We start from the raw sequence: 12,082 nt of genomic DNA on the forward strand, positions 1-12,082 counted from the left end.
ACGAGAGAGGATCTCGAAAACATTTCTGTGCGTGCGAAAATATTACTCCATCTCCAAAGGACGTACATTTCTATACAAAGAAGAGATATTCCAAATTACAAAATGACTATACGTTTATTACAAAGCAATAATTCTTATCATATAGCAAGTTGTGCTTCTTTACACAAACATATTCATGACATTTGTCGTACGTACGTGTGTGTAACAATATTCTCTTAAACTTTAAGTCTAAGTAAGATATTTTTTTATGAGGTCTAACAAAATTATTATTAACTATTATATGATGAATGGAATCTGAGTTAAATTATCCTTTTGATGAGAAATCTAACAATCCTGTATAGTTTTATATCATTTTATATATTAACAATCTGTGCACAAGAAGTGAAAGAGGCATGAAAGATTGTAATGCATATCTTTACATATTTACACGTAACAGACACGTGTCGCTTTTTCATTAACTAGCAGGAAAATCCGTTATCTGTTATAAAATTTTGATGATTAAAATGCGCAGCAGGTAGATATATCTTCCAAACACGATTTCACTTGACCCTCTGGAACATATGCTGAAACTCGTATATTCCAACAGGTTCCATAATCTTGTCGCAATAATCCTCCCATTCGCCCTCACTCAAATCCACATCGGTGAATTCCTTGCCACCATTCACAGCCTTGGCTATCCATCCTTCCCCCGCAGAGAAGTTATCTGGTTCCACACCTCGGCAGTCAAATACAACGATACTCTTAAACTTTCCCTGGTCATTCTCAGTGAAGGACTTAATTGAATCCTCGATTATCGTCACAGAGTTTTCTCGTTGGCAGAATTTGCATTTGAATACAAAATTGGACACCCCGCTGCCCCCCCGTTGCAATGGCACCGACTCGTCTAGGGAGACATAGTTCCACTTCTCTGATTTATTGCTGCAGTTACAACAAATGAACTTGAGGCACCATCTGAACTCGGGTCCTGACGGCTTTAGTTCTTCGATGTTGTCGAGTCTGCATGTAATCCATAGCGCTACTTTCACCATTTTCAACTGTGAAATATCAGTATCCTTTCTGTAGAAAATAGTCCATCAATTAATAGCAGCTAAACGCATATGCAAAAAGCAAATGTTTGTATTAAGGGCTTCTAAGATTCTAATTCTTAAAAAATATTGCATATGAATATTCTATAGTGTACATTATTATACATTTTCATATGCAATATAACTTAGTAAGCACTATCTGACAGTAACATAACTATTAATATAATTTCTTGTCTAACAACATAACTGTAACATAATAGTTCTTCTCTTACAATATTATAATTTAATTGTATTAAAAAATTATTTTAAAAAGCGTTTGAGATATCTATGTCTGGATATTTACACAAAATTTTATTTGTTTATATGATTACTAATAGATATGTGTCTGGATATTTACACAAAATTTTATTTATTTATATGATATTGATTACTAATCTTAAACGCTTTTTAAAATAATTTTTTAATACAATATGTTTAGTCACTGGGATATTTATCTTGTTGTTAGTTAAAAATTCAAAAATTCTTGCAAAGCTTCAAATCTTTGAAATTGTCAAAAGTAACGGCCTTACAGTAAAAAGAACCGGTCTATAAAACAGGTTTATTAAAGAATGAACCTTCAAGTTGATCCCCTTACTTACGAGACACTTCTTTGGTGAGATTAAATAACTGTCAGCTCGTACAAGTTTACAAAAAAATTCTTATGCGATATTGCGCGTTATTGTATTTGCAAATGGCGAACTTATCACTTGCGAATATTCGATTAGCGGATTCACAGCAGACAGCTACAGGTAAACAAACCGATCAGTTTTAAATGAAATTCCCAGTAATCATTATTGTCTCCTTAATTGAAATGCATTTTAAAATGATATTAAAATTACAGCGAACCTGTATTGAATAATCAGAAAAGAAATTCAACATTACCTTTCGGAAATAAATACGTATCCACACACTCCGTTCCACTCGCACAGAATCGGGAGACGAGCCGGTCCGAAACTCGAGACTTCTTTACTTAACGATTCTCGCCTCTAGAAATTGAACAGCAGGTCGATACGGACAGAAACTCCAGACTGAATGACTGAATTTCTGAAAAGCCGATATTTACCGGAGGAATTTGCACGCGCACGCGCACCGTGATTTCACCGGCGGCGCCATGATGGATTTATTCCATTATGCTCCGAAACTCCGAATGCTCCGATCTACTGACAGTAGAGTGAAGTCCGTACTCCGATGAGATCGCTGTTTTACCGATAAAATGCAACACATCTTTATATATTACTACATCAATATCGCATTCACACATACGTACAAATTTCCTAATCTTTCGTATTAAGTTTAAACTTAATTCTAAGTACTCATTCAACATTGATTGTTCATGTAATCTCTAGTAAAAACACAGTATAACCAGAGAGAAGCCAGAGAGCAGCCATACCCGATTTAGCTGTTACTTTATTTTGAAGCGCCTCTATGTCCACAAAATGTGAACATTAAACTACATAGCCAATGTCCATGATCTGATCGGTAATGTCCATGATTTTTTGTATTCTTCGTTATATCCACAAATTTCGGTGCGTTAGATAGACAAAGACGAACAATCAATCTGTCGGCGCTTGTAATAAGTCTTGTTACAACACAATTTAGGGGCTTCGCACAATAAAAGGAACAGGGAACAGAAAATAAGAGTTTCAATCTATCATACTGTGTATTTCACAATGCACTGATTTTTGATAAGTTGAAATTCTTCAACTTGTTTCTTATTTCTTTCTAATTCAAGAATTGGAAAGAGACATGAATAAGTTGAACCTCGGTTAAGACTGCTTTTTCATGTAGACGCTCGACACTTATTTTCAGCATCAAACAGGTCACGTGATCAAAATTGATCAATTGAATACCAAGCATCAATTTTGATCACGTGACCTGGAAATCATATGACGCTGGAAATAAGCATCGAGCGTCTGCATGAAAATGCAGCTTAATGGCAGCTTTAGCACAACTTAGCAGACGGCGGACCGAACGGTGACGAGTGATATGGATTTGACTGAACGATGTCTTGTTTTCTTTGCTTGCCTGGCGAGTCTCATCGCCGGCTCTATCACCCAAGATATCCTGGGATGCGGCGGTTTCCTGAAAAGTCATACCGACATCGATTTCAGGAAGGTGCACGTGAAACTGTAAGTATTTAACTGGATGAAAGGTTATCTGATTGCTACATCAGCTACATCCTAATAAATACTAACTGAATGTCAGAATTTTATGAGATAAATTTATCAGGTACACGAAGACTGGTAGTCTAAAGGATCAAACCGAAGGCGCGCCTAACACTGGTTACTATTTTCTACCTCTGTATGATAAAGGCGAATATGTTTTAAAGGTGAGCTGAAAAGATGCACCATCATTGCCAGTAATTAAATAATAAATGACACTCGACAAGAAATTTTATGAAATTTGTTTATTATGTGTTAATATAAAAGTGTAAATTTATTTACTTGTTTTGAATGGGACTGTTTATTAAGATTGAATAATAAGATTGTTTATTAATATATTATATACAACATTTGTAAAATTAGTAGCTTCTATTAATTAGCATCTCGTCAACAAATTCATAAAATATTGTATTTTATTTACAGTATATTATAACGTAATAAAATACTGAAAAAGATTTATAAAATTTATTTATTTATATTTAAAAAAATTTGTTTATTACGCATAATATAAATGTAAGTATTTTTCCTTTAAAAGAAATCTTTTCTCTTGTTTTGAAAGGAATAAAATTGTCATATTTTATTAATTTATAAAATTTGTAAAATTATTAACTTCTGCTAATTAGCATTGTTAAAAAGTTTATAAAATGTTGTAAAATTAATATTTAATATATCAGGTAGAACCTCCCAGAGGTTGGAGTTTTGAACCTACAGAGGTAATATTAAACGTAGATGGTGTTACGGATGACTGCAGTCAGGGAAAAGATATTAATTTTACGTTCAAAGGATTTGGTATTACAGGTCGTGTGAGTAATAAATTTTCTCTTGTTATGAGTATTATACATGAAAATATTTATTTGAAGATCATTATGATTCAATTCTAATAATTTTTAACAATAGAATTTTTAATGTATGTTTTCAATGTGCGTTATTTAATTAATATGAATTATTTTCAGGTGATTAGTTTAGGTACTGACTCCGGTCCTAAAGGAATTACTATCTCTTTATACACAGACAGCAATAAACAAAATCCTATTAAATCGATGTTAACAGCAGAGGGTGGCATATTTTACTTTACTCCCATTCAGCCTGGAAAATACATTCTCATTGTGCATCATTCCAAGTAAGTATACAGTCTGATATCTGATGAATTTATTTTATGATACAAAAGATACAAAATGACAAAAATCGATATTAATTGTCTTTTTTAGATGGCTAATAAAAGAAAATAAAATTGAAGTAACTGTACAAGAAGGAAACACAGAACTCGCAGACGGGAGTTTGGTAGTATCAGGATATGATGTTAGTGGCAAAGTTACTAGTGAAAATGAGCCAGTGGCTGGTGTATCCTTCATTCTTTTCGGTGTAAGGTTTATTTTATTATTTTCGTATTACCATACTTTAATACTTTGATTGTCATGCGTATCCAGTTACACATTTACGTGAGGGCGTCGCTGTATTTCAATTTTATTATTGAATTTTATTATTTTTTTATTGCAATATATTTGCTTTTATTGAATCCATTACCATCATGAACCAAAAATATTTTGCATTGATTTTATATAATATATATTGTAAATTTTCTAGAGAAGTCTATCAACTTTACTGAAGACTTTTATTTTATAAAAATATTTTAATATGAAAAAATTTAAGTCATATGAAGTTATATTATACTGAAGTAGTATTATATAGTAGTGTGGCACCAGACGACCTATTAGAAAAATCCATGGCAATCAAAGTATTATTAATATTTTTCAAAATTCTAAAGTATTCTTTAACAAAAATTTTCATAGAATGAATAATTTTGTATATCTTACAGAATGGTATCGCCAAGAAGTGTGAGACCACTCCTGTGAATAAAAACTTTGAATCCAAGAAACCACTTTGCCACGTGACTTCGGACAATACCGGTAGATTTATATTCCCCAGTCTATCGCCTGGCGATTATAAGCTTATACCTCACTATGCCGGTGCCCAGACAAAATTCGACGTTCAGCCACCGGAATTGTCTTTCAAAGTTAGTCACAACAGCGTAGTTCTTACTCCAGACTTTAAAGTAACCGGCTTTACGGTCGGCGGTTTAGTACGTAGCGCCACGAATGGAAATCCGTTGCAAGGAGCAAAGATATTCTTGTCACATAAAGAAGTTGCAGTCACAGATAAGAATGGAAAATATGTACTAGATAACATGAAAGCCGGCCAATATACACTTAAAGCGGAATCTGGTATGAGAAATTTTACAAGATTTCTTTTAAATTAAATCGTTCACTAACTTTTTTGAAATTTGTACAACTATTTATTCCAGAAAATGTACAATTCAGCGAGAGGACAGTCAAAATATCTCCCACTTCGCCTGAACTTCCTGTGCTGGTACCTTCGGCATACAAAGTTTCAGGAAAAGTAACTTTGTCAGCCAAGGGAACATTGCATTTTCGCCGAATATCCATTCAGAATACAGCCGCTACGTTCTATAAGGAGCTTGACACCAATGAGAAAACAGGAGAGTATTCTGTATATCTTGCACCGGATAAATATCAATTGAGTGTAATTGTGAGCACGGAAGAGAAAACTAAAGGTTTACAGTAAGTAATGAATGTAAAAATAAATCAGAGTAGATGTAGTTTTATAAAATTATATATATGTATAGTGTAATTATAAATTATAAAAACTTTATTATATATTTCTAGATTCTATCCACTGCAACAAACAATTGATGTGACGTCTCAACCAATCACTAATGTCAACTTCTTACAATTAAAAGCCACGTTAACGGGAACAGTGCATTGTTTGCCAGGGACAGATTGCAGCCAGGCTTCAGTTACTTTGAAAATACTCGATGGAGTCACGATAAAGACAGTACAAGCTAAAGGTGTGCTGACATAAACACTACTCAACGTTATTATAAAATGTTTTTGATGGTTTAGTATAATTTGAACTGCAATAACAAATATGGTCTAAAATAAAAAGGATTCTCCGATTTTCTAAATCTTGTATTTGTAAAAAGTTTGAAAATTAATTTGATTTCAAGCAACCAATGTAAAATACTTCGTACTTATTTGTTATTGCAGTAATGTCTGTTTAATTCGATACGATACTATCTCCTCTGTCTGTGAAGTCGTTTTCCATTATTTAGATGGCCAGTATCAGTTTACGGACGTTCTACCTGGCCATTACGAGATTTTCATCGATAACGATGTGTTTTGCTGGGAAAATCCCAGTTATAGAATATCGATAACGTCAGAACGTGCCGAAGTACCACCGTTCAAGCAAACCGGCTTCTCCATCACCTTCATATCGTCTCACGATACAATCGTGGAATATTTCGAACCTAATAACACGAAACTAATAACTCTACCTCTAAATAAAGGAAGCATGAGGCATTGTGTACCTAAATCTGGAACATACACTTTTATTCCGAAAGGTTGTCATATATATGAAAATTCTTCCTACACTTGGGATACGAGCAATTTATCCCCGATCTTACTGCATTCCACTGAACACACTCATAAAGGCAGTATTATAAGTTTAAGCATGCAAAACGATCTTAAAGTAAAAATTGAAGACGCAAATGACAGTGTCACGTAAGTTGCATTGTACGTTTTAAGAAAAATTTTGCATATATTTTTTTTACATTTGTATTCGAATAATATTTTTATTAATTTCTTTTGAGATATATAAAATGTATATATACATCTTTGTTTATTAATATATTTTTGGATAGGATTGGTCCACTGAAATATGTAAAAAAAGATGGCGTATACAAGTATGAATTTGAGTTTAAGGCGAAAACAGATAATATGTATACTATCACTCCGTTATCAGACATTCTGCTCTTCAATCCACCGTCTCTGAAAGTTTTCGGCGTAAATGATTGTCATAATGACATTGCAAGTTTTGCCGGTGATTTGGGAAAGGTAGATAACTATTACTATATTAAATATATAGAATTCACAGCTCAAACGAGAATATTATTTAGATTATAGCCGGACAGATTTCTCCACCGTTGGAAGGTGTAACTATACGAATAACTGGGAAAAATGACGAGTCTCCAATTCATACTTTAGTTACACAAAAAGACGGGATTTACAGCGTTGGACCTTTGGATGGAAAAATTGAATATAGGTATATTGGCAATAATTTATTATTATTATAACAATTAATTATTATAAAATTGATAAATGTTTGCTTATAGTATTACAGCTGAGAAAGAGGGCTTTGTAATCACAGGGCCTGATGCTAGAGGAGTGTTCTTGGCGCACAAATTAGCCGAGATTATTGTGCAAGTTTCTGATCACGCTGATGGTTCTTCATTACAGGTAACTTTATCAGTAAAACATTAACAGAAAATAAAAGAAATATAATATTGTATTATTTTTCAGGGTGTACTCCTTTCTTTGTCTGGTGGTCAAAATTACCGCAAGAACAGCATAACTGGTGAAGATGGAAAATTTATATTTAATTCGTTGTCACCGGGTGAATATTATCTACGACCTATGATGAAGGAATATCGCTTTGATCCGCCATCAAAGATGATTAACGTCGTGGAAGGGGCGACCGTCAATGTAAATCTATTCGGTAATAGAGTTGCCTATAGCGCTTACGGTTCCATCACATCTTTGAATGGGGAACCAGAAGTCGGCTTGCTGGTCGAAGTTCAAGGCCAAGGAAATTGTTCCAGTCTCCAAGAAGAGGCCACGACTGAAGAAAATGGTAACTTCAGGATCCGCGGTCTCCAGCCTACGGTGAATATTTATATTAATGATGTAATTTGTGCAACAATACAAAATGATTTTACATCTTATCGATCTAATTTTCATTTATAATAATTTATTAATTTTATAGTGCACCTACGCCTTCCGTCTAAAGCCAAACGTAGAGAGCAACGCTCATATACAGCGCACGAGCCCTAGTTCTCAGCTGGTGCAGCCAGTGCAGGATATCCACGATTTGAGACTGATTGCCTTTCATCCGATTTCGCGCACGGATGTCTCAGTGCATGTCACATCCGCTCAACCGGAACACTATCGTACGATCAAGGTGAAATTGTGCCGAGAAGACGCTCCCGACTCTCCGGTGCACATCTCCAAGTTGGATATACAGCAATCCACCAGCAAGAATACCGGCACTTATAACGCCGGTTTCCTGGTGCATTTTCCACCGTTACAAGCTGATGGCAGGAAATACTTCGTCCAATTGGAGTCATCGCTGTCTCAGGCCGTGCACAAGTACCGCACTATTCCGGTCTACTTCGAGGCGAATTCGTCATTCAAATATGTTAAGTTGGCGTTCAACGCGGAACGAAAAGTCGATCAGGGTGAGATGAATCAAACATCGGTGATCGCGTTGCCATTTATCATGATAGTTGCATTGGCGTTCGTTAATCGTGAAAAATTGTGGATCTGGTTAAACGTGCTACTGGAGAGACGTTCCAAGCCAGTGCCGAGCTCCAGAACGCCTGTCCAGGCCATTCCCATCGATCCCAGAGCGGATGATATCATAGTCGAGCAAATAATGAATATTAACAAGAGAAAGACGAAGCCACGGAAAGCATAGACCATATTGTCATCGTTAGCACTATCATCATTTATACTTAGTAAGACTCGTTTGTAATGATTTCAAGAGATTATCGAAGATGTAAAGATCTTACATCGTTCATTGTTTTATACATCTAATTGTCTGTAATTTATACGCAATATTTATCACGACAGTCGTATGTGTCAAAAACAAAGAGACTGTCTCGATATACTTAGCGTGTATTTAGATTTGTTAATATTTATATGTATGAACAATATTAACGAGAGAATTGTGTTTGATCGGAAATGTATATAACGTGCATGAATTGTTTGTATGTATATCGAGAAACTTTATCATTGTAATAGTTTAATGTAAGAGACATGCAGACGTAAGCTACGATGCATCCTATATGATCAATAAATCGTGATATAATTGTTAAATTATATAAAGTAAGATGTACATACAAAAATTGCTGTTGTTATATTCATGGAATTTTTATATATAAAAATGTTCTTACTTGCAAATAATTATGCAATTTTTACTCTTTCAAAGATACGTTTTACTTTATTCTACAAATTAAAAACGAGAAGTAGAGGATTTAATTTAAAAAGTAGAGAATGAATGTTTAAAGTATTTTATTTTGTGCGCCTATAGTGCGCCAAGCTCAAATTTACACATCTACCTACTCTATATTTAGATAACGAAGTACGCCTGGAAAAAAATACAATAAGACATGTATAACATGATGCATTAGGAGCATTGTATCTGAGATATATTAATCATTATATACGTACCACAGGATTTGCGTTGTACATGCATTTGTTAAAGTTTATGGCTATGACGCATTTGTCAGTACCCTCTGAAAAAGTTGTAAACAATCACATAAAACGCATTGTGAAACATAATTTTCATTAATTACGTTTCATGTGTAAAAATTATTATTTATAATATAGATTTGTTAATAATAGAATAGTCGTTTCGAACAATAGTTGCATTTTTTTTTTATATTTTTCTAATTAGATGACGTAATTTATCTCAACAAATTAATACTTGCCTATATTACGACACTGGTCGATCATTTCCATTCCAATATGTTTGTATGCCGGCGGCATCAACTTAGATAAGATCTTGTAGTTTATTTTGCCATCTTTCTTCATCTAATCAAAAGAAGTTCAAGCTTTAGTGATCCAATTTTAATAATTGTATTATACATCTGTTTTTACCAAAAAAAATTTTCTTTTACCGCTCCCCCTTTTTCCATTACACATTTGAAATAACACCCCAATGTTTTGTCTTTAGTCGGAAATTCGCCTAATTCTGCCCCATCTAGCATCTCTATAAATAAAATCGTTAAAATTATTAGATGATTTAATACATAATGATAGATATAAGAAAACAAAGTAGTGCAAATCATTTTTGGCAAGTATCAAACAATTTGATTATTTCTTTTATAAGAGGAAATTTAAAACACATTTCTTCTAATTTCAAATATGTTTTAGTACTTATTCCTCACTTTAATTCTTCAAAAAATTTGCGAGAAATCGAAAGTAAAAAAATGATTGTTTTATAATTATAACATTATTTTAACACATTTTTAACGCCTGCAACTATAATATGGATATCAATTCGTAATAAAGAATTTCTGGGAAAAAATATTATCTATATGGACATATATTTTATATATAATTATATATAATTGTATATAAAATATGCAAATTTTATATATAATTATCATTATGAAACATTTTTTTTCCGGATTTTGATGAAAATTTTTCGCGAATACTTAAATATCACTTCGTTCCACTTGCTCATGAATTACTGGGGGATAAATATATTTAAATAAGTTGGCGAAATGTGTATACTAGTTGGCTCTTCTTTTGTTAGTGATAAATATCAAGACCATTAATTAAATGCTGATATTCTGAGAACATACCCTTTGTCGCACCGGTTTCACCGATACATTTTTTTCGTAAACCTCCAGCCATTTTCCTTAACTCATCGTGAACAGTAGTCCAATCTATATCCTATATAAAGTTATTATATTGGCGATCATAAAGATCTCTCTCGTAGGTATTTAAACTCATATTCGTACTCACTTCTTCGTTACAACTCACGATAACGAGTTGCGTGAGAATTATAGAGGCACAGATGAGAACTAAGCTTTTTTTTGCCATTTCTCGTATTTAACACAATTGATACGGATTTAATCGAAAAATGTTTATTCATTCATCTAGGATTACTAAATGCGCGACAGCGCTGAATCATCGAGAATTTATGCAGATCCTGGCGACGAAGTGGGAGATAATAATTAACTATCAAAGATAAAAATTAGCTATGAGCAAATTACGTGAATATATCGCATCAAAATAATCAGGATTAACTAAGATATCAGATTCAGAGCGCAAATTTTGTCAATCATAATCGTATGTGTGTTTTCGAAAATATTTTCCGAAAGTATTTCGAAACGTTTTTTTCTCACAGATCTGATTGTGAATTTCTATATACTGTACGATATGTAAAATAATTAGTATCTCGCACGTAGAAACTATTTCTCGCAGACGAAAAAATTCTAAAAGGTTACAAGCTTGAGAGGGTTCAAAATTATTTTAGAATTCCGGGAAAAAATGTGCAATTTGTAACTTTGTATAAGTGTGCGGCTGTAAGCGAAAAGCATGACGATAAACAAAACGTGTAATAGTAATTTAAGAATCATACAATGCATCCAATCTGTTTCCTAAGTAACAATCGTACGATAATTTCTTCCTGGTTTCGCGGCCTGTAATTTCATTCACTACAGTTGATGTCCGACGTCAAACACTATGATATTTGTATACTGCCTGACAAATTAAATGTTTTAGCCTTTTAATTATAACTCGCAGTAAGTCTACGCGTTGTGTAACTTCGCTTTGTGAAATTATATGCAACCAATCTTGCAGTCAAATCGTCTTCTACCGCAAGATTTGTTACTATCAAACAAGGGTTATTAAATTGTCCGTAAAATTTCTCAGTTTTTTTTTTAAATGTATGTCTAATCTAGATCTACACTCTAAAAATATGGGTGTGGACTTAACACTATGCAGTATTTAAATACATATAATTTTCACCGTGTTGATTGATGTAAACATCAATGTAATGTGGATTTAACACTAGTTTAAAACTCATGATATTAAATCCACACCATGTTAATATTTATAATAATACTAATAATAATAATAATTTATTGATGCGCAATAAATAAAAATGAAAACAGCGGCAGTACAAAATAAAAAGGGAGATATGCAATCAATGAGCGAGGCATCAGCAATGTATTATTTAATTCTATCGACATCATCTTGGACAGCATAT

General features: G+C 33.3%; 3 protein-coding genes across 10 annotated transcripts; 1 reads left to right on the plus strand and 2 right to left on the minus strand.

Annotated features, from left to right (window-relative positions):
* Positions 1 to 95: 95 nt before the first annotated feature.
* On the minus strand, positions 96 to 2,590 carry LOC105149554 (CXXC motif containing zinc binding protein). Of its 7 annotated transcripts, XM_087412032.1 has the most exons (4): positions 2,128 to 2,427; positions 1,947 to 2,050; positions 1,664 to 1,807; positions 96 to 1,056 (listed from the first exon to the last, which is right to left on the minus strand). In XM_087412032.1, exon 4 carries the CDS (start codon positions 1,026 to 1,028, stop codon positions 540 to 542), a length of 489 nt encoding a protein of 162 aa, XP_087268158.1. In that variant the 5' UTR covers positions 1,029 to 1,056; positions 1,664 to 1,807; positions 1,947 to 2,050; positions 2,128 to 2,427; the 3' UTR covers positions 96 to 539. The 7 variants fall into 7 exon arrangements, with proteins under 7 accessions (XP_087268158.1, XP_087268155.1, XP_087268156.1 ...); XM_087412029.1 differs by lacking the exon at positions 1,664 to 1,807 and adding an exon at positions 2,455 to 2,590 and having other exon boundaries at positions 1,947 to 2,261; XM_087412030.1 differs by lacking the exon at positions 1,664 to 1,807 and having other exon boundaries at positions 1,947 to 2,261; positions 2,332 to 2,435.
* Positions 2,591 to 2,914: 324 nt separating this feature from the next.
* LOC105149555 (BOS complex subunit NOMO3) lies at positions 2,915 to 9,288 on the plus strand. 2 transcript variants are annotated; one of them, XM_087411988.1, is made up of 14 exons: positions 2,915 to 3,193; positions 3,294 to 3,393; positions 3,901 to 4,029; positions 4,180 to 4,346; positions 4,435 to 4,588; positions 5,043 to 5,448; positions 5,529 to 5,805; positions 5,911 to 6,092; positions 6,339 to 6,804; positions 6,945 to 7,137; positions 7,200 to 7,345; positions 7,416 to 7,539; positions 7,603 to 7,965; positions 8,066 to 9,288. In XM_087411988.1, exons 1-14 carry the CDS (start codon positions 3,051 to 3,053, stop codon positions 8,774 to 8,776), a joined length of 3,561 nt encoding a protein of 1,186 aa, XP_087268114.1. In that variant the 5' UTR covers positions 2,915 to 3,050; the 3' UTR covers positions 8,777 to 9,288. The 2 variants fall into 2 exon arrangements, with proteins under 2 accessions (XP_087268114.1, XP_011060356.2); XM_011062054.2 differs by having other exon boundaries at positions 6,357 to 6,804.
* A 67-nt stretch (positions 9,289 to 9,355) lies between these two features.
* On the minus strand, positions 9,356 to 11,008 carry Obp11 (odorant binding protein 11). The gene is made up of 6 exons (XM_011062047.2): positions 10,834 to 11,008; positions 10,671 to 10,761; positions 9,981 to 10,072; positions 9,792 to 9,894; positions 9,532 to 9,596; positions 9,356 to 9,448 (listed from the first exon to the last, which is right to left on the minus strand). Exons 1-6 carry the CDS (start codon positions 10,909 to 10,911, stop codon positions 9,431 to 9,433), a joined length of 447 nt encoding a protein of 148 aa, XP_011060349.1. The 5' UTR covers positions 10,912 to 11,008; the 3' UTR covers positions 9,356 to 9,430.
* Between the last annotated feature and the right edge of the window lie 1,074 nt (positions 11,009 to 12,082).

The sequence above is a fragment of the Acromyrmex echinatior genome, chromosome 12 (assembly GCF_024713525.1).
Source record: "Acromyrmex echinatior isolate Ae372 chromosome 12, ASM2471352v2, whole genome shotgun sequence".
Taxonomy (NCBI): domain Eukaryota; kingdom Metazoa; phylum Arthropoda; class Insecta; order Hymenoptera; family Formicidae; genus Acromyrmex; species Acromyrmex echinatior.

Bases quoted from the DNA above. Each gene is read 5' to 3' on its own strand.
- Obp11 (XM_011062047.2), bottom strand. From the start codon at position 10,911: ATGGCAAAAAAAAGCTTAGTTCTCATCTGTGCCTCTATAATTCTCACG. The intron at 10,762-10,833 runs GTGAGTACGAAT...AACTTTATATAG, and splicing joins TCGTGAGTTGTAACGAAGAA to GATATAGATTGGACTACTGT. The intron at 9,597-9,791 runs GCAAGTATTAAT...CAACTTTTTCAG, and splicing joins CGACCAGTGTCGTAATATAG to AGGGTACTGACAAATGCGTC.
- LOC105149554 (XM_087412029.1), bottom strand. From the start codon at position 1,028: ATGGTGAAAGTAGCGCTATGGATTACATGCAGACTCGACAACATCGAA.
- LOC105149555 (XM_087411988.1), top strand. From the start codon at position 3,051: ATGGATTTGACTGAACGATGTCTTGTTTTCTTTGCTTGCCTGGCGAGT. The intron at 3,194-3,293 runs GTAAGTATTTAA...TAAATTTATCAG, and splicing joins AGGAAGGTGCACGTGAAACT to GTACACGAAGACTGGTAGTC. The intron at 6,805-6,944 runs GTAAGTTGCATT...ATTTTTGGATAG, and splicing joins GACGCAAATGACAGTGTCAC to GATTGGTCCACTGAAATATG.